Source organism: Chionomys nivalis, chromosome 2 (assembly GCF_950005125.1).
Source record: "Chionomys nivalis chromosome 2, mChiNiv1.1, whole genome shotgun sequence".
Taxonomy (NCBI): Eukaryota; Metazoa; Chordata; class Mammalia; order Rodentia; family Cricetidae; genus Chionomys; species Chionomys nivalis.
In genome coordinates, this window is record NC_080087.1 from 58,437,148 (window position 1) to 58,460,537 (window position 23,390).

At 47.3% G+C, this 23,390-nt stretch overlaps 1 protein-coding gene across 3 annotated transcripts; it reads right to left on the minus strand.

Annotated features, from left to right (window-relative positions):
• Nucleotides 1-1,406: 1,406 nt before the first annotated feature.
• On the minus strand, nt 1,407-16,948 carry Mtres1 (mitochondrial transcription rescue factor 1). Of its 3 annotated transcripts, none has more exons than XM_057761909.1 (5): nt 16,881-16,948; nt 12,528-12,584; nt 9,456-9,937; nt 6,932-7,004; nt 1,407-1,838 (listed from the first exon to the last, which is right to left on the minus strand). In XM_057761909.1, the coding sequence occupies exons 3-5, from the start codon at nt 9,923-9,925 to the stop codon at nt 1,668-1,670; spliced, it is 714 nt and encodes a 237-aa protein (XP_057617892.1). In that variant the 5' UTR covers nt 9,926-9,937; nt 12,528-12,584; nt 16,881-16,948; the 3' UTR covers nt 1,407-1,667. The 3 variants fall into 3 exon arrangements, with proteins under 3 accessions (XP_057617892.1, XP_057617893.1, XP_057617894.1); XM_057761910.1 differs by having other exon boundaries at nt 12,511-12,584; nt 16,881-16,921; XM_057761911.1 differs by lacking the exon at nt 1,407-1,838 and adding an exon at nt 1,863-2,460.
• Between the last annotated feature and the right edge of the window lie 6,442 nt (nt 16,949-23,390).

Genomic DNA, 23,390 nt, shown 5'->3' on the forward strand with positions numbered 1-23,390 from the left:
ACCACTGTCCAGCTAAGAGTTTAAATTTTCAAATAAAGGCAAATTTTCTTGAGTTCTCCAAAACAAGATGAGCAACTTGACTCATGGGCCCCAACTTAAGCGCTTTGGAGTCACTGGAAGCTCCCTTTGCTCTCAGACTTCTGCGATCCCAGGAAGTTGTGGACGAGGACAGGGCCGAGTCTTTGAACTGCTCCTTCCTTAGACTTGGCTCCCGAGTGTACACGCCATGGATGTCCTGTCAGGTGCGCGTGTGCTCAGCTCTGATTTTATTTTATTTATTTATTTATTTTTTTTGTTTTTCAAGACAGGTTTTCTCTGTGTAACAGCCCTAGATGTCCCGAACGAGCTCTTCTAGGCCAGGCCTGGCCTCATACTCATGAGATAGATCCACCTGCCTCTGCCTTCCGAGTGCTGGGATCAAAGGTGTGTGCCACCTCTGCCCGGCCGGTTCTACTCTTCATTTAGCTTTAGTCCTTTGTGTAACGCTCTTGTGAGGGTTAGGACAACTAGTCTATTCTGAGGGTCAGATAGCAAACATCTTAGGCTTGATAGGTCATAGCAACTGTCTTATATGTGTGTGTACATATACATACAAATTTATAAGTTAAAATTTTTAAAGTAAAAATTGTATTTTACATGTATGGGCGTTTTAGCTCCCTGTGAACCACGCATGTGCTTGGTACCTACAGTGGCTAGAAGAGGACATCGAATCCCCTGGAGTTGCAGACGATTGTGAGCTGTCATGTGGGTGCTGGGAACTGAACCTGAGCCGTCTGGAAGAGCAGAGCTCTTAAGCCTGAACATTAAAATGTTGAAGCCATTTTAGTTTGAGGGTCATTATGAAGCCAGCATCTGGCTACACTGGTTTACCTATGAGCCCTGAATAAACCACTCCAAATGGACTCTAAGTAGACGAGTTGGAATTGGAGGGGCTGCTTCACTCCTCTGGACTGCAGAAGACAAACCGAAGACAATTGAAACTAGTTTAACAGTGGTAAAAGGCTCTCTCCAATCTGTCCGATCATAATCTGAAAGGCAATCTTGACTCTGTTAATTTTGGCCACAAAAAACCTGAATATGGGAAACAGTCCCTAGGCAGCAAATATTTAAATAAACATTAAGAAGCAGGGACAGGTGTTACACGTCTATTCTATAGTCCTTGCTCTTGGGAGTTAGAGGCTGGAAGATCAGCAATTCAAGGCCAGCCTAGGTTTTCACAGAATGAAAAAAAAATAAAACAAGCCAGGTGCGGGAGAGCCTGCCTCTCTATCCTTGTACTCGGGAGGCAGAGGCAGTGGATCCTGATTGTGAGGCTACTCGGCTATACAGGGAGACCCTGTCTAACAGAACAAAACAAATTCCATAAATAAAACCCACAAAGAAACAAGGCCAATTTATTTGACAATGACTCCTGAGGTAGTTAGTGTGGAAAATGGTAGGCAGGTCATGACGTCCTCTCTGGCCTGGGCTCCTGCACTGGTCTCTGCAGGACAAGGGAGCTCTCAGAGTGCCGGGCCTACAGGAGCGCAGGAGGAGGAAACCCCGATCCCAGCTTCCACAAAATGCTCCAGTGATCCCACAAACGACAGAACTTTATTTCAGTAAAAACGCCCTCTTTGCACGGCGGCCCCTCTGACAGCAGGAAGCAGCCGGGGGAGACATCACAGTCATTTAGTTTTCGGCAGCTTTAAGTTCTTCCACCGTCGCAACAGCACTCGGTGCTTGTCGCTTTCCGTCTTCTCATCATAGACGGCTTTCAGGAGAATCCGCATCACCACTTCTGTCCCCGTCTCTTTGTTCTCTCCAGTGAGGAGATCCAGTGTATCCCCCACCTTTACCTGCGAACAGAAGGGAGCCGCCTTTACTCCGATCCAAACAGCCCTGCTTTGTTGTTGTTGTTGTTCAGTTTCATGTGCACTGGTGTTTTCCCTGTTTGTACATCTGTGTTAAGGCGTCAAGACTCCTGGAACTGAGCCAGCCTTTAATCTCAGCACTTGGGAGGCAGAGGCAGGTGGATCTCTGTGAGTTCAAGGCCAGCCTGGTCTATAGAGCTAGTTCCAGGACAGCTAGGGCTACACAGAAAAACCATGTCTCAGGAAAAAAAAAATCCTGTAACTGAGTTGCAGATAATTATGAGCTACCACATGAATGCCAAGAACTGACCTGGGTCCTCTGGAAGCGCAGTCAGTGCTCTTAACTTCTGAGCCATCTCTCCAGCACCCCCCCCCACACTTTGTTTTAATGTGGTGGTTGTCACACAGGAAGAACAAGTGAGAAGAGCCCTGACTTCTCTGACAGTCACCCTAGGTCTAAGTTGCATTGTGGGTAGGCATATGAGGGAGCCTCAAGCAGAGGGGCTGGACCCAGGCAGTACTTTCCTGACGGAGATGACTGGCAGATGGATGAGCATCAGTCAGGGAACTGGAGGAGTACTGAACAGACCTGCCTGTCTGAGGAACACTGTAAAACACAGAAAAGTGGGGCACACTCAGCAAGAATGTACAAAGAAAGTACTAGATGAACCAGGAAGAATATTGGCACGGATTTCTGACCTAGGTGACCTTCCTAAAATGGGGACAGGACAGTTTGTTACACATCTGTCACCATGGAGCAGTGGTTGGCTGCCTTGCCAGCATTACTCAGGGAGGGAGGACAGCACAGAAAGAGCAAGAGTTGGCTAGAGGGGCTGAGGACAAACTATTCTTACCAGAGGACTTGTGACTAGGGCTTGTCAACCCACACTCTGGAACAGCCATGTTATCTCCAGGGACCAGTAGCAAGGGCTTAGTCTGTGCTGGACACAAAGGAAACGCCTGGCAGAAGTAGCTGGGTCCAAGGAGCTCAGAACATTAGAGAATCTGACCAGGAACTCAAGAGGAGCTTAACATAACCTGGCCATCCACTGCTGTTCTGCCAAATATAAGCCAGGACCAACAACTGCTTCTCTTGGCTTAAAGCAACTCATATGTGGGCCACTACCCCTACTGAAGGGCCTGGGGAGCTGGCTCAGGGATTAACAGTGATCAATACTCTTGCCACCTTGAACTGCATTTCCAGGGGACCTGACACCCTTGTCTGGCCTCCATGGGTACCAGGCATACACATAGCATATAGACATACATGTAAGCAAAACACCCATTCACATAAAATAAAAATTTAAAAAATCTTTTAAAAAAGTAAGTATAAAACAAACAAGAAACCAAGCCTCCTCTTCCATAAAGAAACAAATACACGGCTTAGAAGCTGGCCTATTAAAACTTAAATGTTTTCTCATTTATTTTATGTGTGGGTATTTTACCTGCATGTCTGTGTCATGTGCATGTCTGGTGCCCTTGAAAGTCAGACATGGAATGGATCCCCTTGGAATTGGAGGCACAGGCAGTTGTGACCCACATGTAATGCAGGTGCTGGGAATTGACCCAGGGCCTCTGGAAGAGCAGCAAGTGCTCTTAGCTGCTAAAGCCATCTCTTGAGCCCCCAACTTAGGTTTTGGAAAGTTTCTCTATTTTGGGGGTGAAGCGCATGTGTACCAAGGCCTGTGTGGAGGTTGGAGGAGGAGGAAGAAAAGCTCCATGCAAACACAAGGGTGAGCAGCTGGGAAAGGCGGAGGTGGTGGGCACGAGAGGGCAATGGGGAGGGAAATATGCTCAAAATACATCATATGCATGCGTGAAAAGCCACAATGAAATATTATAATTAACATGTACTAATAAAAGCATTTTTAAAAAGGAAAAAGGTGATGGCATGTCTTTCTTCTAGGGCTCAGATGTCTCCTCTTAGCCCACCCCACCCTGGGAGGTGAATTAGGACGTCATCAGTCCCATCTTGGGTTTCTCCAGCCACTGTCAGAGCAGGCTTGCACAGCCTGGTGCACTCTGGACCACCTAGTTTGCAGAACACAGAAAACCTGCTCGGAGACAGGTGATGACTCGGGGGAGCTGAGCTGCAGCGACAGGCAAGCTGGACCCTCAGGGCCGATAGCCAGGCACTGGTTCCATGGAGCAGGCTGGGGAAGCAGGCATGCTTTATTTAGTCCCCTCTGAGGCCTGGTCCTCTCAGACACAAAGCAAAACTGGCTGGGATTAGTGGCTGTTTCAAATATCTACATTTCAAATCTCCCCTTAGCTGCAGTTTCTATGACTACCAGGCCTCCTAGTAACAAGGCAGCGGAGTGTTAATATTGGCCTCTGCCTTTCCTGACCCTCAGGAGAAATCTGGAAAGCAGCTGAAAGGACAGAACACCCAAGGCAGAATGAAGCCCAGTAATTAGGCTGTGGTTAACAATACCTCAAAGCAGGGAAGAACAGGCTATGGAGTTTGCACGGGGCTCCAGCAGGGGTGTTCAGAAGGTAATGCAGCAGAGAAGGCAGTTCGGCTACAGTCAAGACAGCAGCAGAGGGGTAGAGAAGGGCCCATCTGGAGCACTGGCTTTCGTGCAGGTCACTGAACAATGGCTGACAGATGATTCTGCACCTGCCAGCCCAAGGCTATCAGAGCTCTTTGGCCTTGACTAGGAGTTGAGACCAGAAAGGAAGAAGCTGCCCCTCTTTCTTGGGCAGAGGCAGCAGTAACAACTGCATGATCCCCAGGGACAAGGACTGGAGGAGCCTCAAGGTTCACCAATGCAAACAGATGACACGCTCACTGTTCTACATCCCAGGGCACCACGAGGAAGCAGATCCTGCCTAGCAGGCTTTGGGGATGTGAAAGGAAGAAAAATAAAACCCCCTCTTCCAAACTCTGTCTGTCTCTTCATCACCCCTCACTACTAAGAAGTTCTGACCCTTCTTCTTGATGGGGTTAAGATTTATGTGTCACTGAGGGGTTGAACCCGGGGCTTCTTTACACGCTAGGCAAGCATTCTATCAGCCAAGCTACATACAGCCCGAGTACTGCTTTCTAGCTTTTAATTAAAGATTTTTATATCTCCTTTATTGAGTTTTGCTAAGTGATATAATCTCATGGTTAAAAAGCAAGGTCAAACATTCTTTAATGCCAGCACTCACGAGGCAGAGGCAGGCAGATCTACAGAGTGAGTTCCAGGTCAGCCCAGGCAACAATAGTGAGACTGTCTCAATCAAACACTCATTATTTATATCTCAGAGTGAGGGCAGATGGCTCAGCACTTGCAGCAAGGCCTGATGACCTGAGTTTGATCCCTGAACACAAGGAGAAAGAAAGAATCCACTCCTTCAAGTTGTCCTCCACCTCCACATCCAAACTGTGACATTCATGAACCCACATTCCCGGCTCCCACAACTAAATACATGTTCTAAAAAGCCAGAAAATAGAAGACACGAAAATGAATGCAGGAGAGCTGGAGAGTTGGCTCAGCAGCTAGGAGCACTTGTTGCTTTTGCAGAACTATGGGTTTGGTTTCCAGTACTCACACACTGGCTCACAATCTATGTTCGGGGAGACCTGATACTCTTCTGGTCTCTGTGGGCACCAGGCACATACATCGTGCATATACGTATATGCAGGCAAAACACATATACACATAAACCTAAAAAGCATTTGATTTTCAAAATATAAAAAGCATGAAGAAAATGAATACGGGGCTGGAGAGACCCTGGTTTGGTTACCAGGGCTCTCAAGAGGCTCACAGTCACCTGCAGCTTCAATTCCAGGGGATCTAATGACCTCCACAGGAACTGCATGCATATGCAGATAAGCAAAAGACACATGTACAAAAAGCTTAATATAGTCCACAATAATCTATTCTAAGTACTAGTAATTTTTTTTTTTTTTTTTTTTTGGTTTTTCGAGACAAGGTTTCTCTGTGATTTTGGAGCCTGTCCTGGAACTAGCTCTTGTAGACCAGGAGTACTAGTAATTTTTAATTAAGAATGTATGTAACATAGCCGGGCAGTGGTGGCACATACCTTTAATCCTAGCACTTGGGAGGCAGGGGCAGGCGGATCTCTGAGAGCTCAAGGCCAGCCTGGTCTACAAAGTGAGTTCCAGGACAGCTAGGGCTGTCACATAGAGAAACTCTGCCTCAAACAACAACAACAACAACAAAAACATATGTACTATCTATAAACGTGCATGCGTACATTGTTTGTTTTGTGGAGATGTAGTTTTAGCTGGCCTGGAACTAGGCAAGTAGACTTAACTGGCTGAGTCTGTAGCGGTCTTCCTGATTCTGCCTTCCATGGAGTGTGTCACTGTGTCTATCGCTACACACACATAGTGTGTATATGCATGTCTGAATATATTGTGGAGACAGGGTCTCACACAGCACAATCTGGCCTATAACTCCTGATCCTTTCTCCATTTCCCATGTGCTGGTATACACTCAAAGACTATTTTTAATAGAATTTTACTTTTACCTATGTGTGTGTATCAGACAAACAGATCTGTTGTTAGAATGCAGATACTGAAGTACATTCTCTTATGAATCATTTTTGTTTGGTTTTGTTTATTTTGAAATAAGGTCTCTGTGTGTACCCCTGGCTGCCCTGGGACTCATGATGTTCTGGCCCCAGCCAGTGCTGGTACATCAAGGAAGCATCGTGACCCTGACTTGACCTCTTTCAATTAACAGTATCAACATGAACTTGTCAGAATTACAAAACATCATTGTGCCAGCTGCCCTTCAGAGAGCAGAGCTCCTACAAGACCTACTGAAGTGAACAGCTTCAAGTGAACTGTCCACCCGCTCAGGCGACACCTTCCCAGTCAGACCTTTCTTTGTAATCTACCTCCATGATTCCATGGGGCTAACACTAGCTTATTCCAATTCTTCTGACTCATAAGGTCACAAAGACTGAGGAGAGACAGTGGCCCACAGACAATTCCCACCAGTGTGACCAGGACGGAAGACCTCAGAGAGGGCACCAGGGCCCAAGGGGGAATTGGGGACAGCACTGACTAGCAGGGCAACAGGCAGGACCATGTGGCTGTCATTACAGGCTGGATGGCTCACCGTTCTGCTCTTCTTCCATAATTTTTCTCCATTCAGTCTGAGTTCACCTTTGTAGAATGCATCTTCTACTTTGCTATTAAAAAGAAAAAAGATTTGAAATGTAAATAAATTCAACGACCACACAGCTTTGAGAAAAACACCAGCTGTCAGTACCCACTCAGTGAGTCCCCACAAAACAAAAACCCCTGCATTTCCAGTGAAAAGTATGAGATGCCAAGTGAAAGTGGGCACCAGATGGACACACATCTCCAACAGGGAGCCCAAAGGGCATTTCTGAGGCCGAGAGACCCCCTGCACTCAGGCAGGTGACTGCTGCATGGGGCCTTGTGGGCCATTTCAGAAGTGACCTCACGGCAGCGGCTCGGTGAGTCACAGTGGTCAGAATGAGTGGCTCCTTCCTGTCCTCGGCTTCCTGCTCTGCACGGGGACAGAAACACCAGGTGCCACACATACAGAGATGCCATTAGGAACCATCGCCTGTGTGCACTGAGGTTGAGTAATTCCAGTCTGGCAGCCAGTCTCTTCAGTCTGAATCTTTGGTGACAGACCAGACAAGACACAGACACAAACAAAGCCTCCCTTCTGATGACCTGACTCAGGAAGACTGACATCAGGGCTCGGCTCCATAAAAGCAATAGCCATTGCTCTCTTTTACATTCCATGAATTTAAACAAAGTGAAACACACAATTAACTATTCCATAAAGATACACATTACATAAGAGATTTTTTTTCCTAAGACGAGTAGCTGGCTGTCCTGGAACTTGCTCTGTGACTAGGCTGGCCTTGAACTCAGAGACTGCCTGTGTCTGTCTCCCAAGTGCTGGGATTAAAGGTCTGCGGAAATCACAATTCGTCCTCATATACACACCATCCATGACTGCTAAAGGGATGAACAAGCAGCAAGGGCACCACCAGAACAGAACATCAGCAGAGAGAATAAATATGCTAAAGAAATCTCAAATTCCCACTTTTGTGCACTGCATGTGACTCAGGGTTTACAACAGCCAAACTGCATGAGGTGCCTGCCACACGCGGGCCCAGCCAGTGTCTACAGGTTTAACCCTGGTGGCTCGTCCCTGCAGTCCTGCATTTGCAGGCTAAAGCAGGATTTCAGCGAGATTGAGGCTGTCAGGAACTGAACTGTGAGGTCTAGGCTAGCATGAGCTATTGAGTGATTCTGTGGCTTTAAAAGGTGAAAGGGGGCCTGTGAGATGAAACTCAGAAGCTGGAACCCACAAAGCTCAATGACAGAACCAGCCTTACACACGAGTCTTCTGGCTACGTGTGATACTACACGCACACTGCTGCCTGTCATTCCAACACTGCATAAACAATTTTCAAAAAGGAACAACAACAACAAAATTCTTAACATGCTTAAGGTCACATACTAGTAGTTTGGCCCAAGAACCTACTTTTTGGTTTTTTGTTTCTTGTTTTTCTTGTTTTCTTTTTTTTTTTTTTTTTTTGCCAGAATTTCTCAGAGCAACTCTGAGGTTGGTCTCGAACTCACAGAGATCACCTGTAGTACCGTAGTATGTAGCTTGGCTACTTCCAACACTTAGCCTCAGATGCTCGGATCGCAGGCCTGACCCAGCACTCTAGCTCAAGATGCTGTATCCTTTTGTGTGTGAGAGAGAATGTGTGCCACAGTGAGTCTGTGGAAGGTCAGGACACTCTAGGGAACCAGTCCTCTCCTGTCTCCTGGGATCAGGGACTAGAGCTCAGATGGGCAGGCTATATGCACGCACCTTTACCCACTGAGCCATCTCACTGGCCAGAAACTGTATTCTTTTTTTTTTCAAATTATTGTGTGTGTATGTGTATGCGTGAATGCTGTGGGCACATGTGTCTGTGGCACATATGTGGAGGTCTGTGGACAGCCAGTGCGGGTCAGTGTTTTCCTTATACTCTGTGGATCCCAGGGATTGAACTCAGGTCATCAGGCTTAATAAGGACACTGACCCACTGAGCTAACACACTAGTCCCAGAAGCCTGTGTTCTAAACCACCTTCTACTCCTCCCACTGATTCTGGAATGTACTTCCTTAGACTGTAGGATATGGGAAATCAGTGGGGGTTTGCAGCTATGCATCTCTTCATTTCTTTCTCTTTTAGAGGTTGTCTAGGGGCAGATGCATGGTTCAGTAGCAAAACACTTGCCTACCATGTACAAGGATGCACTGTGGAGAAAAAAGGAGAAATGTCATTAAGTCAATGACTCAGAGCACACCAATTGTGTTACGATCGAGGAAGCACAGCACAAAGGATTTAAAGGTAGTCAGGTGCTTCCTCGGGAGTCAGTCCTTTCATCTGTAGAGTGACGTATGGAATAGGCTACCTTTCACATCTATGGCTGTTATCCCCATAGCAGAGGCCGAGTTAGTGTGGCACGACACTAACCAGACGGGCGGCCATCATACTCACTTTCTCCCAATATCAAGACACTAACCAGACGGGCGGTCCATCATACTCACTTTCTCCCAATATCAAGACACTAACCAGACGGGCGGTCCATCATACTCACTTTCTCCCAATATCAAGGCCTGTCTTCAGGATGACATCGTACCGGAAAGACTGGACCACTTTCTCCAGGTCTTTGTAGTCCTTGACTACGCCAGGGTCATCCTCAAGCTCTTCTTCCTGCTCACTCCTCTCGGGGTGATGGATCTCCTCATCGGAGTCCTCTTCATCTGCATCTTTCTGCAGAGTCTTTCTAGTGGATTTTTTGGAGTTTATATTGCTTTTGAGTCGTATGGAAAATGGAAAAGTACATTTTGGAGCTACTAACAGCCCTGGGAGTCGCAGAGGGAAAATGCCACGGAAAAGTGTTTTATAATTTGATGCATTTAACTTGGAACTAGAAAAATATAAGTATCGATTCCAGGAAGCACAGAGTTTGTGTGGAGAGGTTCCTTGAAGCACACCCCAGAGTCCAAGCCAGGCGTCTGGCTTTCTTAGAGCACCAGTGAGCAGTCTGAGCCCAGTTAAAGCCATGCTGGACGCGCCCTGAAATGGAGAACAGCTGGGCGTTATTTCCCAGGTGCAGTGCTGCTCCGTTGGCGCACAAGCATGGACACACAAGCACTGGACAACTGGTGCTGCGTTTCCTGTGCCCTGTGTCCATTGGTCCACTGGGGCTGAGGCCCAGCACACTTGGGGTTTTAAAGACCATGCTTTGCTGATAAGAAAAAGGATTTCACAAGCTTAAATGCATGCATCCATAAACATGACCAACTCTGAAGCACGATTAATAAAAACTGAGAGACAGAAATTGAGGTTCAACCCGAAGATCAGAAAAGTAAAACCGCCAGTCACTGGCTCTTATCAGTCCAAAATGGCGATCCTGCCTCCAGGAATCTCAGAATGAGACTGTGACTGAGAGCTGTCTCCTCCTGGTTTATAGTTCTCTCTGGTTCAGGGATTAAAGGCATGCACCACTACTGTCTGGTTTCTATGACAAGCTAGTGTGGCTACTGGGATTAAAGGTGTGTGTCATTGCTGCCTGGTCTGTAAGGGTGGCCAGTGTGGCTGTTTTACTCTCTGATCCTCAGGTAAGCTTTACTTATTAAAATACAATGAAATGCCACTACAGAACTCTTAGTCAGGAAGTCTCACATTTCAAGTCCGTATCTTAAGGCTATACTTCAGGATTGACTTCTCTGATAATGAGCCTCACTATTTTCCTTCCTAATTTCCATTAATTACAAATCTACTAACAACTACTGTCTGTGTGGCTCACAGACAACACGGGTAGCTGCTACAGGTAAGACGGGGAAGGAAGAACATGCAAACAGCACAGGCTCAACCACCATTCTTGGAGTCCCAATCTAAATCCTAAATGACAAGAAGCAGGTGGAATTTCAGGAATTGTAGGGCTTCTGGTTTTCGATGGACTATTGAAGGAACTGCTAAGCAGAACCAGTCAAGTTTATTGTTGTTGCTGTCTTTTAATTTTCTTTTTTAGATTTCCTTGTTTCACGTGTACGAGTGTTTTGCCTGCATGTATGTATGTACGTGTATCATGTGTGTGCCTAGTACCCTCAGTGGTCAGAAGAGGGTGTTGGATCTCCTGGAACTGGAGTTATAGATGGTTGTGAGCTACCATGTGCATGCTGGGAACCTACAATCCTGGTCTTCTACGAGATCAAAAAGTGGTTCAGTGGTTGAGAACACTTGTCATTCTTACAGTGTAGGTTCGATTCCCACACCCCCATGATGGCTCACTACCATAGGCACCAGGTATCAATTGGTGCACAGATATGCATGCAGGCAAAACAGTCATCAATTGGTCATATACATACAATGTATGATCAACAACTGAACCATTGTTTACTCTTACTTTGTCTGTTTGAGACAGGGTCTCATACTATAGCCTCAGCTGGTCTGAACCTCACTATGTAGCCCAGATTTTCCTCCAGCTGATGAGTAATCTTCCTGCTTCAACCCCAAAATGCTGAGATTACAGACATGGGTCACCACATCTGGCAAGAAACTATAGTTCAGTGTATTCCAACCCACCCAAAGAAAGATTTTTAATTTTATAGAATTAAGATAAAGAAAGACAACAGCTAGCCAGGTGGTGGTGGCACACACCTTTAATCCCAGCACTCTGGAGGCAGAGACAAACAAACTCTGTGAGTTTGAGGCCAGCCTGGTCTACAGAGTGAGTACCAGTATAGGCTCCAAAGCTACACAGAGAAACCCTGTCTTGAAAAGCCAGAAAAAAAGAAATAGAAGAGCATATTTCTACGCTGAGGATGTAGTCCAGTTGTAGACTGTTTGCCTACCATGCACATGGCTCTATTTGATCCTAGCACTGCAGAATAAAGGAAAAGAAAACAGCTTATTTCAGGAGTTTTAGATTCCACATGGTCCATGGTCACCCCAACATGCGCAGAAAGCGTAGTGGGCATGGTGGGAGGAACTGCCATCCAACTCAGAAGAAATCCCCAGCAGCACCTGGGCCGGGGAGAAGGCAGTCTTGGGGTCAATCCCTGGGTATCTACATTCATCATAAATCCCAGTGAGATGGCTCAGGAGTTAGGGGTGCTTATCACCAACTCAGCCCGAGTTCAACCCCCGGAGCCCGCGTGTTGGAAGGGCAGAACTAACTCCTACAGACTGTCCTCTGGCCCCACATGCACTCGTGAGCACAAATACTAAGGAATAAACACTGAAAAGCCCCTGCTTCACAGCACACTCCTACATCCTTTCAGGATGTCTGGAAGGGTTTCTCCTTGTACCCACCACTGGCAGCATTTTTAGAGGTTTATTCACTTTGCTTTTATTTGTATGGGTGTTGCCTGCATACGTGTTTGTGCCCTATGTACATGTGGTGCCCACAGAGGTTATATAAGAGATTGTTTCTGGAATTACAAATGACTGTGAGCCACTATCTGGGTCGCTGGGAACTGAACCCAGATCCTCTGGAAAAGCAGCCAGTGCTCTTATCTGCTGAGCTATCTCTCCAGCCCCACAGGAAGCATATTTCCCAATACTAGGAAAGCTTCTAGCTGAAGATATCAACTTGTTCATGTGTAGATCTAACAAATGTTTCAAAGCATTAAGCCAAATGGTACCTTTATTAGCTACTCACTCTCTGTCCGTTATCTCCTTCACCTTCCAGCAGGCAAACATCCCAAGTGATGGAAATCTAGATAAAAATAAAATTGAAGGAAGGCATTATTCTAGTTTTTGCTAGAGATGGTGACCATTTGTAGATGCAACAGTGAGCAGGCCCCAAGGGAGGAACCTGGGAACACAGAACTGATCAGGAGAGTCCTGAGTAAGGACTGAGGTATCTGAAAAGGCGACTAGCCAGATTCTGGAGCTTCCTTCCTTCCTTCCGAGCTTCCTTCCTTCCTTCCGAGCTTCCTTGTTTCCTTCCTTCCTCCCTCCCTCCCTCCCTCCCTCTCTCCCTCCCTCCTTTCTGGCTGGTCTCCACTGCAAGTTCTAGGCTAACTGGGTCTACACAGGAGAACCTATCTCAAACAAAGTAAGCAGACATAAAAGGATTCTAGGGGCTGTGGGGATGACTCAATGCTAATGGCACTTGCTCTACCAATATAAGAATCTGAGTCCGAACCCTCCCACCCATGTAAAAGGCCAGACACATCTGTGTGTGCCTGCAATCTCCAAGACTTCCCAAATCAGTCAGGCAGCCTAGTCAGAATGGTGAGCTTCCAGTTCAGTGAGGAGCCTACTCTCCAGGCAATGAGGTAGAGAGGAAGACATTGGATGGTCTGACATAGCTTCCACCTCTCTCTCTCTCACACACACACACCCCGAAGGATTCTATAACTAAAAAAAGTCTCTTTTCCTTTGGTATGGCCCCTGAGTATCCCACCTCCTCTGCCATCCCCTGCCATTTATCCCTTTCCAGACTCAGGTAGCATCAATATGGCCTTTGTCATCCCCGGAAACCTTTAAGATGAGATTTCACGTACTCTAGGCTGCTTCAAATTCACCATGTAGCAAAGGCTGCCCTTGAATTTTTGATCCTCCTGCCTCAGCCTGTAGAGTACTGGAATTACAGACAAGGATTATTATACCTGGCTTCAGTGGCTTTAAATTCTTCCAAATTCCAGACTTGTACACACGAGCAGAGTTAGTATAAAAGACCTATGGCTGTATTCACAGGAAGGCCGGCTGCCAAGCTTGGTGCTCACCAGTATCTGGGAACTTGAACTTCAGCAGAGTCCCCAGAGTCCCCCAAACTTGGAGGAGTGGCTCGCTATACTGAAGCTGTAATCTGATTTACGCTGAGCCCTAATTTCTCTTCTGGAAGCCCGCCATAATTGTTGGAGGAATCACGCTGTGGTACCACTGCCGATCAGTAGACACCATCATGCCCAGTTTCCTTCACTCTGCCCCGGGGCCTCGCCCCTTCCTTCCTTTGCTTCATAAACCCTTGCTGTGATAAACACAGCCACAGGTATGGTCACGTACTGAGGCCCAGGCCTCTTGTTTGTTAATCAGCAGATACAATGTCCAGCTACATATCTGACATGACCACATGGGTGACCGAAGGCACCTACACACAGGCAGTCCAGGGCCCGACCTCAGACCCTTTTTTATCTCTGTTAATGGAATAGCGCCCTTCCAGAGGATTAAAATAAGCTAGCAGGTTTTTTTTCAAGGCCAGTTGTCCTTTACTTCGGGAGGGGGCATGGTGGGCATCACTGGGGTCCTGCCTGAGGCTGCCACATGCAAGTATGTCTTGCCATATCCATCTTCCAATGACTTTCCCCCTCCTTGCTTTGAGACAGGGCCTCAGGTAGCTGAGACTGGCCTTGAACGCTTCTGCTTCCACCTCCCAAGTGCCGGCTGGGAAGGTTGGAGTTTTGCTACACATCAACTACTGTTGAATGTGCATGTGATGTGTGTGAGTCAGGGTGTGAGCACAGCACAGCATGCATGTGGCAGCCAGAGGGCATCTCAGGAGTCAGGACTCTTTCCACCTCACTTCTCAGGTAGGGTCTCTCGTTCCCACCATGTGTACTCCAGGCCAGTAATTCTCTTGTCTTTCATCTTGGCAACAGAATTCTGGGACTACAGACACACACTACACACCTGGCCTTTCTGCATGGGTTCCAGGGAGTGACCAGGTCTTAAGGCTTGGCACAAAGTTCAGGCCAGCATGAACTACAAAGCAAGACTGTCTACAAAACCAAATACCTCAAAAACACTCCAGAGAAAAGACTCTTCTGGGCCTGGTGGGGTGGGAAGATGTGAAGTTTGACACCTGCCTAGACCAATGAGTGTGTTCATGGCCAGCCTGGGTAACTTAATGAGAGCCTGCCTCAAATATCAAGAGAATTTAGTAAGCTGTTACTGAAAAGCTCGTCAAAAAGTCCATGGTTAGGAAAGTCCTGGGAGGAACCTGTTGTTTTGTTACATCGATATGGTATCAAACTGCCTTCTAAATACTTACAAAAAAAAAGTTTTGCAGTGGGTATCCATCAGAGAGGAAACTAGTCAAAGTGTGGAGACTAAGTGCCTGTGATCTGCTCAGCCCTAAATGAGACTTTTTCTCTTCGTCCAGTTTTTCAGGGCTTCGCTGAGTAGCTTTCGAGCCTGTCCTGGAACTTGCTCTATAGACCAGGCTGGCCCCGAACTCACAGAGATCCACCTGCCTCTGCCAATCACCAAAGCTACAGAGAAACCTTGGGGGGGGGGAAGAAAATCAAAAACAAAATAAACAAAAAAAATAAATAAATAAAGATTTACTACTTGGCCGGGAGGTGGTGGCACACGCCTTTAATCACAGCGCTCGGGAGGCAGAGGCAGGCGGATCTCTGTGAGTTCGAGACCAGCTTGGTCTACAAGAGCTAGTTCCAGGACAGGCTCCAAAACCACAGAGAAACCCTGTCTCGAAAAACCAAAAAAAAAAAAAAAAAAAAAAAAGATTTACTACTTGGCTCTAGAGCCTGGGAAGTTCAAGGTCAACAGCATCTACTTCCCCCCCTCCCCCCACCTTTCCCTCCCTCACACTTCAGAGGTGGACACCAGGGGGAAGGCCTTCTTGCTGCACCACAGGGTAGATAGAAGCCAGAGAGGGAAGAAAGTGTAAGCAGGCCAGCTAGAGCTTGTTTTCATACCAAAGCCATGTACTCCCTGATGACCCACTAGGCCGTGAACAGACTTGCCCAAGAACCCCATGACCCTGCTCTTCCTAATGGCACTGCACCAAATTCCCAACACACGAAACTTAGAGGACACATTCTAGCCAAACTAGGGGTCCTTGTTCCACATGGGTCTAGAACACTCTAGCAGAGATAAGTGCTAGGTGACCTCACCTTCAAGTCTAAACTCAAAACCCCTCAGTGGGGCCTACCCATTCCAAAGCTATTCACTTCTGGCCAACCAATCCCTTTTAACACTTACCCCACCCCCAGAGCTTATCATACATAATTTACTTGATGCTATTTGTCTGCCTGTGCTCACACTCCCAACAGTAGATTCCTCGTCATCCCGATTTTATTTTCCTTCACTTAATCTCAAGAGCACAGAATAGTGTCTAGTAGTTAAGAACTTGTGGAATCTGGGAACGGTGGCGTGAACCTGTATTTCAAGCATCTGGGAAGGAGGCGAGAGGTTGGGGGTTTCAAGGACATCTCCACTGTAAAGTGGACCGTATTAAAAAAACAAAACAAAACAAAAAACTAAGCCTTTAGGGTAACAGTATGACCTGCGGACTGCGGCATTAGAAGAGCTCAGGAAAGAACGGAGTGTATCTGAACTGACACTAGCTCTCCAAAAGTTTTAGACCTAAAGTGGCCCTGGCTGCATGAGTTCTCCAGAAAGAGCTTTAGTAGGAAAGTGACCTGGCAGGAGCCCATCTTACAGGGTCTCCTTGGTGGCGGTCTGCGCTAGAGATGACTCGGGGAGAAAGGTCTGTTAAGGGTTCGATTTTTATGAAGCTATAGAATGTGCTAACAAAGGCTAAAACTGCTGGGAGCGTAGTGTTCAGGATGCAAAGGCAACGCTGCCCTTGAGTGCACGATGCTGAGAACGGATCCGTGTTCCCCAGCTTGTCACCGCTCGGTGTGACCAGGAACCTGGCCTCCAGTCGGGAAGGTCTACTGCAGTTACGAAAACCTTCCCTTCTGGGGACATCGGAGGCTGACTTCTAGACGAGAACGGGTTCCCCTGGAACCCTCCCAACCCGCACCTCCCCAGATTCCCCCAAGGTCAAAGGAAACTGGACACCCACGCCGCCGGCCCCAGGTCAGTGTCTGCAGCCAGTTGCGGCCAAGGGTGGGGACGCACAGTCTGGGTCAGCTCAATTCCCAAGATCCCGGGTTTCGGGAGGCGTCCCAAGGCAAGCCCGACCCTACGGAACCGGACGTGCACGCAGATTTGACCGCAGCGCTGCAGGGCAGAGGCGGGTCGCCGGCGAATGACCCGCCGAGGGGCTGGGCTGGCGAGCCAGTAGGGGCGCACTCACCTGCGAAGTCCGCTGGTCCCTCCCCGGACCGCGCCGACCGCAGGCCTGGGGGCCACCTCTGTCCCTGCCCCGCCTCTTCCGCCCAAGCCCACGCCGCAAGAGTGGACGCCAGGCTCGCGTGCGAGCTTAGTGGCACGGTCACAGCGACCCCTCCTGGACGCGGCGCTTTGGATGACCGCGCTGTCGAGCTGTGGGAAGGCGTGGGATTGGGGAGGAGTGGGGCGTGGGAGGCTCATCGCAGGTCTGCTGAGCTCAGCAGCCAATTCCAGAAGAACTTGGTTTGAAAGTCGAAGTTCTTTCTCTGGAGTAGTTTCTCTTGGACGTTTTTGTGAATTACAGATGTTGTCTCCAGAAAACTGTACACAACATCCCAGAATTTAAAGTGTTGGCGTTTAGAACATCTTTTCCAATCCCAACCCAGGATGCAGTGTACTTCTGTAATTCTAGCAGTCAGAGATGGAGTTAGGAATGGCAGGCGTTCAAGGTTTTTCCTGGGTACAAGACTAGAAAGTTGGAGAGAGGAAGAGAGAGAGGAAAAGAGATAGAGGGAGAGAGTGAGAGTGAGTGAGTGAGTGAGAGAGAGAGAGAGAGGAAGAGAGAGAGAGAGACTTTACAATTGTTAACAAGGGCCTGAATAAACTGCTTAGCAAGAAGAAAAAAAAAAAAAGCCGGGCGGTGGTGGCGCACGCCTTTAATCCCAGCACTTGGGAGGCAGAGGCAGGCGGATCTCTGTGAGTTCGAGACCAGCCTGGTCTACAGAGCTAGTTCCAGGACAGGCTCCAAAACCACAGAGAAACCCTGTCTCGAAAAACCAAAAAAAAAAAAAAAAAGACTAGAAAGTTTGAGGCCCCGCTGAGCTACGAAGAAATAAATATAAATAGGAATACAACACCTGATGCTCCTGTCAGCCCATCCTGGGGAAGTGGAGGCAGGAAGAAGATGCTGCTGGGCCTGCCGTGGCTACATGGCAACTTGGAGGCCAGTCTGGGTTACCTGAAACACTGTCTCAGCGAATTTCTCCTCTGATTACAAAGTGGCTTATGGTTGTGTTTGTGCAAGAGGAAATAGCAATCATAAATTGTTCCAAGTGCTGTAATGATACATTTTACACTGTTGGCATTGCGAGGGATACACAATTGCATTTACTCGTTGGTTAACGCCTGCCAAAATGTTGGACCTCAGGATTGAACTCAGGTGTTTAAGTTTGTGAGCAGAGGCCTTTACCCTCTGAGCCAGTTCACCAACCTTTGGGTGAAACGTAAAAGGGGTGTGTGTGTGTGTGTGTGTGTGTGTGTGTGTGTGTCAGAAGACAACTTGCAGGAGTCATTCTCTCCACGTTGTGGGTCCCAGAGGGCAAACCTGTGTTGCCAGGCTTTCTAGCAAACACCTTTACACACTGAACCACCTCACTAAGGTGAAATCTTTTTTAAAATGGTGTATAGAGGGCCTGGAGAGATGACTTAGGAGTTAGAAGCACTGACTGCTGTTCCAGATGATGTGGATTTGATTCCCAGCACCACATGGGGGCTCACAACCATCTGTAACTCTAGTTCCAGGAGATCAATCCCCCTTCTGACTTTTGAGGGCACGAGGCATACAAGGGGCTCACAAATACATATACAGGCAAAATACCCATACACAAAATGTGAGCTGTTTGAATATACTTTTATTTTCTTTATTATTTTTTGCTGTTATTGTTTTGTTTTGTTTCAAGACAGAGCTTCTCTGTCCTGGCTATCCTGGAAATCGCCCTGTAAACTCAGAGCTCCACCTGCCTCTGTCTCCCTAGTGCTAAGGTTAAAGGCGTGCGCCATCATCACCCGGCTTCTTTACTAATTCTTTAGGGATTGCCAAAACATTTGATCCTAACAAGTAGGTATTCTGCAGAAAGAAAAAAAAAAAACAGCAAATTTCAACCAGGCGGTGGTGACATACGCAGAGACAGGTGGATCTCTGTGAGTTCGAGGCCAGCTTGGTCTTCAGAGCGAGTTCCAGGATAGGCTCCAAAGCTAAAAAGAAATCCTGTCTCGAAAAACAAAACAAACAAACAAAAAGTCGGGAAAGCTGCCGTCGGTAGTTCTCTGCACATCCTGCTTTTAGCTGAAGGTCAGTCTGTTGTCAACATGTGTACTTGATCAAGGATCCCAACACTTTTTCTACCATTCCTAGGGGTCTAAAATGTTGGGGTCCTTGATGCGGCCATGCTCACGTCAACAATACACATTCACTGACGACTTCATCTGCTTCCCGTAGGGTGTTGTGGTCTACACCTATAACCTGTGACCCCGCAATTTGGGAAGTAGAAGCAGAAAGGTTGAGGTTCAAGGTCATACTGGTAAAAACAAAGTTCCAGGCAGTCAGGCTAGACGAGACTCTCTTCTACAAATGACTAAACAGGCCTGGAGGTATGCTTGAGTAGTGAAGACCACACACTACTCTTGCAGAGGATGGGAGTTTGGCTCCCAACATGCAAGTAGGGCAGCTCACAACTGTAAGTCCAGCTCCAAAAGATCCGACTGGCCTCTGAGGGCACTGCACTCATATGCACACATACACGCACATGCGTGCACACACACACACGCACACACATACACAGACTATACCATACACACATACTTAAGATATGGTGTGAAGCTGGGCAGTGGTGGCGCATGCCTTTAATCCCTGTACTCGGATGGCAGAGGCAGGCGGATCTCTGTGAGTTCGAGGCCAGCCCGGTCTACAAGATCTAGTTCCAGGACACCTCCAAAGCTACAGAGAAACTCTGTCTCAAGAAACAAAACAAGCCGGGCGGTGGTGGCACACTCCTTTAATCCCAGCACTTGGGAGGCAGAGGCAGGCGGATCTCTGTGAGTTCGAGACCAGCCCGGTCTACAAGAGCTAGTTCCAGGACAGGCTCCAGATTCCAAAACGCACAGAGAAACCCCTGTCTCGAAAAACCAAAAAAAAAAAAAAAAAAAAAAAAAAAAAAAAAAAACAGCAACAAAGAAGATTTGGGGTGAGTGAGGACCTTGGCGGATCTAGTGAGGATGACAGCGGGTGACAGAATACACCATGGAGAGAGGGGGCCATGGAGAGAGGGGGCTAGAGGAGAGGGAGAGAGAAGCCAAACATTTGCCTTGATGGGGGGGGGGAGAGATAGAGAGATTAGGACTTACTTGCCATACACAGAGGGGTGACTGCACCAGGTTCTCAAGGGGCACCAAGATACTAATACACGTAGTTTTGGGCTTTTTGTTTTTGATACTTTGTTTGTGTGTCTGTGTGTTTTCAAAACAGCAGTTCTTTGCATAGGATTGGCTGTCCTTGAACTACCTCCTGTAGACCAGGCTGGCTTTTATCTCATAGAGATCTACCTGCCTCTTCCCCACAAGTGCTGATATTAAAGGTTTGTGCCACCATTGCCTATGGTAGCCACACGTTGGGGCAACACCTGCTGGGGTCCAGCCTAGATGGGTTCGTACTTCCAGGGTAGGGGTGTGTGGATTAGAAATGTTAGGCAGAATACACAGAGAAACGAAATAAACAGAGAGACACAGGATAGTATCGGGAGGGCAGTCCAGTGAAAGCTGAATAAGCCTGCGTTTACTTCTTAGGATCTTTAAAAACCTCATCCAAAAAAGAGGAAGAAAGCAAAAGATTTTTTTTTGTAGTGTTACAAGGAACAAGTGATTACCATCTTAATACTTAAAACACCAAGTGACCACACCCTAGGTCAAGATACCCTGTTAGTGGTCACACCTTAAGTCAAACCTCACATCAAGAGCCCTGAAGGAATGAGGACAAGGCTTAAACTCTCTGATCTTCAGTCAAGGTGGAGCTGACCCACTTCTATGGGCCCCCACAACCAGGCTATTTACATAGTTTTTAAACAAATCTTTTAAAATAAATAAATACCTTTCTGTGCCAATATCATTCCCTTGAACATGGTAAATGCTTCGACCAGGCTTTATGCAAGAAATGTGGCAAGCGCCAGCCCTACAAAGTGACACAGTTCCAGGACAAAGATTCTTTGTATGTCCAGGCCAAAAGGCCTTAAGACAGGAAACAGTCCTGCACTGGGCAGACTGAGTCTGTTTTCCCCCAAAGGCTAAAAGTACAACAAAGGCTGTGTGGAGACTGGAGCCTGGTGAGCCCAGCTGAGATCTCAAAGAAGGCTGCCTAGCCAGAAGTGTGAGCATTTAAGCTAATTTTGTTATGTAGACAGCAGTCCTGAGCTTGTACTTAAAAAGAAATAAATAGACATGAAAATAGATATAAATCATGAAATTACTTAGTATATATCTTTCAAAATTATTTTTCTTCTAATTCTATTCAAAATTCAAAATTATTACTGAGGGCTGGGGACGTAGTAGAGTGCTTGTAACGGGTTAAGTAAAAATATGTAATGGATTAAGTGAAAATGCTGTGGATCCCCGAGGAGCTCAGTGGCAGAAACACTGCAGGTCCCTAAGCAGAGGCAATGGGAGCAGGTCCAAGAGCAGCCAGTCCCAGGCAGGGATGGCACAGTTCCCAAGTGGCTGCAATAGGCCACAGGGGGTCCCACGAGGAGAGACAGACAGATGGGCAAGCCACGAGACCATGCCACAGGTCTCCAAAGGCAGCTGGTCCCAGGCAGGGAGCCACATGGCAGGCGAGAGACAGAGACATGGATAGGCACACCATGCAGAGCGAGGTTGCATATTTATTTAGTGGGTTATGGAGGGGAAAGATGAGAAGGGAGAAGAGCAGAGAGAGAGAGAGAGAGAGAGAGAGAAACTGAAGGGGGAAGGGGAGAAGTGGGGAGAGACAGAAGCTGCCTCTTCAAGAGGAAGATGGGAAAGAGAGAGACTTAGGCTGCAAGAAGGAAAGAAGATCTTCCTGCCTCAGTGGATAGGGAAAGGGAAGGGGCGGGGCTTGTCTCTTAAAGGGACAGGACAGATCATTACAGTGCTTACTTAGTGTGCAAGAGGCCCTATGTTCATACTCTAGGATCCCCCTCCCCAAGAAAGTCGAGTGTGGTGGTGCTTGCCTTTAGCTCCAGCACTGGGGAGGTGTAGACCGCATTGGCGAATTACTCTGTCTAGGGTCTGTAACCCACCTGGCTGGTCAGTTATTCCAGGAGTACGGAGAGGTACCACCTGAAAGACATGGGCTGATGAGAGGAAGGAGGCTAGGCAGATTTGTCGAAGCCTCCGTTTATTAGAGTCATTGTTACAGCTTATATAGCCCCTGGATGAGGAGCTTGGGGGGCTGGGGCATGGGATCTTGCCACATGGTCCACGCTGGTCATGTAGGCCAAGAGGTTACGATCGGTCAGGTCACGATTCCTCTGCCAGGAGTTCACAAGTTGACACACCTAGTTCTCTGGATAGTTAGAGTGTGAGGCGGGTTCCGCTAACAGATAGCTCTCTATTAACAGACAATTTGGGTGTGGGATAGGCTTTGTCAATAAAACAATTCTCAATACAATTGAGAAGTAGAGCCCTCTGCAAAACTCCTCAGGGCGGTGATCCCTATAATAATTTTGGGGGGGGGACATGGCTCCTGACAGGGAGGCAAGACAGTAGATCTCTGGGGGCCAAGGCCAGTCTATATAGAAAGTTCCAGACTAAGACCTTGTCTAAAACTTAAAGAAAAATCTATTAAATTAGAAAGTAAAGCTAGGACATAGCCCAGTGACTGAGAATTTACTGTATTTGTGGTAGGTCCTGAGTTTGAACCCTGGGGGGCGTGATATGTATATGAGTGTATGTGTGGTGTATGTAAGTATGTACGAGTGTATGTGTGAGTGTGTGTATGTGTGGTGTGTAAGTGTAGTGTGTGTGTGTGTGTGTGAGAGAGAGAGAGAGAGAGAATATCAACATTTTAGATAAAAAAAATTTGTTGTTGTTGTTGTTGCTTTGTTTTTCAAGACAGGGTTTCTCTGTGTATCTTTGGAGCCTGTACTGTAACTTGCTCTGTGGACCAGGCATGCCTCGAACTCACAGAGATCTGCCTGCCTCTTCTTCCCAAGTGCTGGGATTAAAGGCGTGTACCACAGCTGCCCGGCTATATCAAAAGTCTTTAAAATTTCCTTCCCTACTTGTTGAGACAGAGCCTTGCTAATGTTGCCTAGCTTGGCTGCTCTCAAATTCCTGGGCTCAAGTGATCTTCCTTTTCAGCCTTCTTAGTGTTGGGGACAATAGGCAGGTAGTTTGGATTATTTATTAACTTATTTTAGTGCATGTGTGTTTTTCTACATGTATGTCTGCGTCTAAATAGTGTGTCAGAGCCCTTGGAACTGCATTTATAGATAGTTTTGAGTCATCATGTGGGTGCTGGGAATTGAACCCAGGTCCTCTGGAAGAGCAGCCAGTGCTCTTAAACACTGAGCCATCTCTCTAGCCCCAGTTTTGATTTTTAATGTGTCTCAAAGGTCTATTGTTGTGCTTGAGTCCAAAGACCCCCAAGAAGACCACCATGGAGCCACAGTTCGGGATGCAAAAGCAAGGTTTTTTTAATTAAGTATGCAAGGGTTCTCTGCCTCAC

Coding starts and splice junctions, on each gene's coding strand:
- Mtres1 (XM_057761909.1), bottom strand. CDS start 9,925: ATGGCTTTAACTGGGCTCAGACTGCTCACTGGTGCTCTAAGAAAGCCA. Junction 7,005..9,455: donor GGCCTTGATATTGGGAGAAA/GTGAGTATGATG, acceptor TCTTTTTAATAG/CAAAGTAGAAGATGCATTCT. Junction 1,839..6,931: donor TATGGAAGAAGAGCAGAACG/GTGAGCCATCCA, acceptor TTCTGTTCGCAG/GTAAAGGTGGGGGATACACT.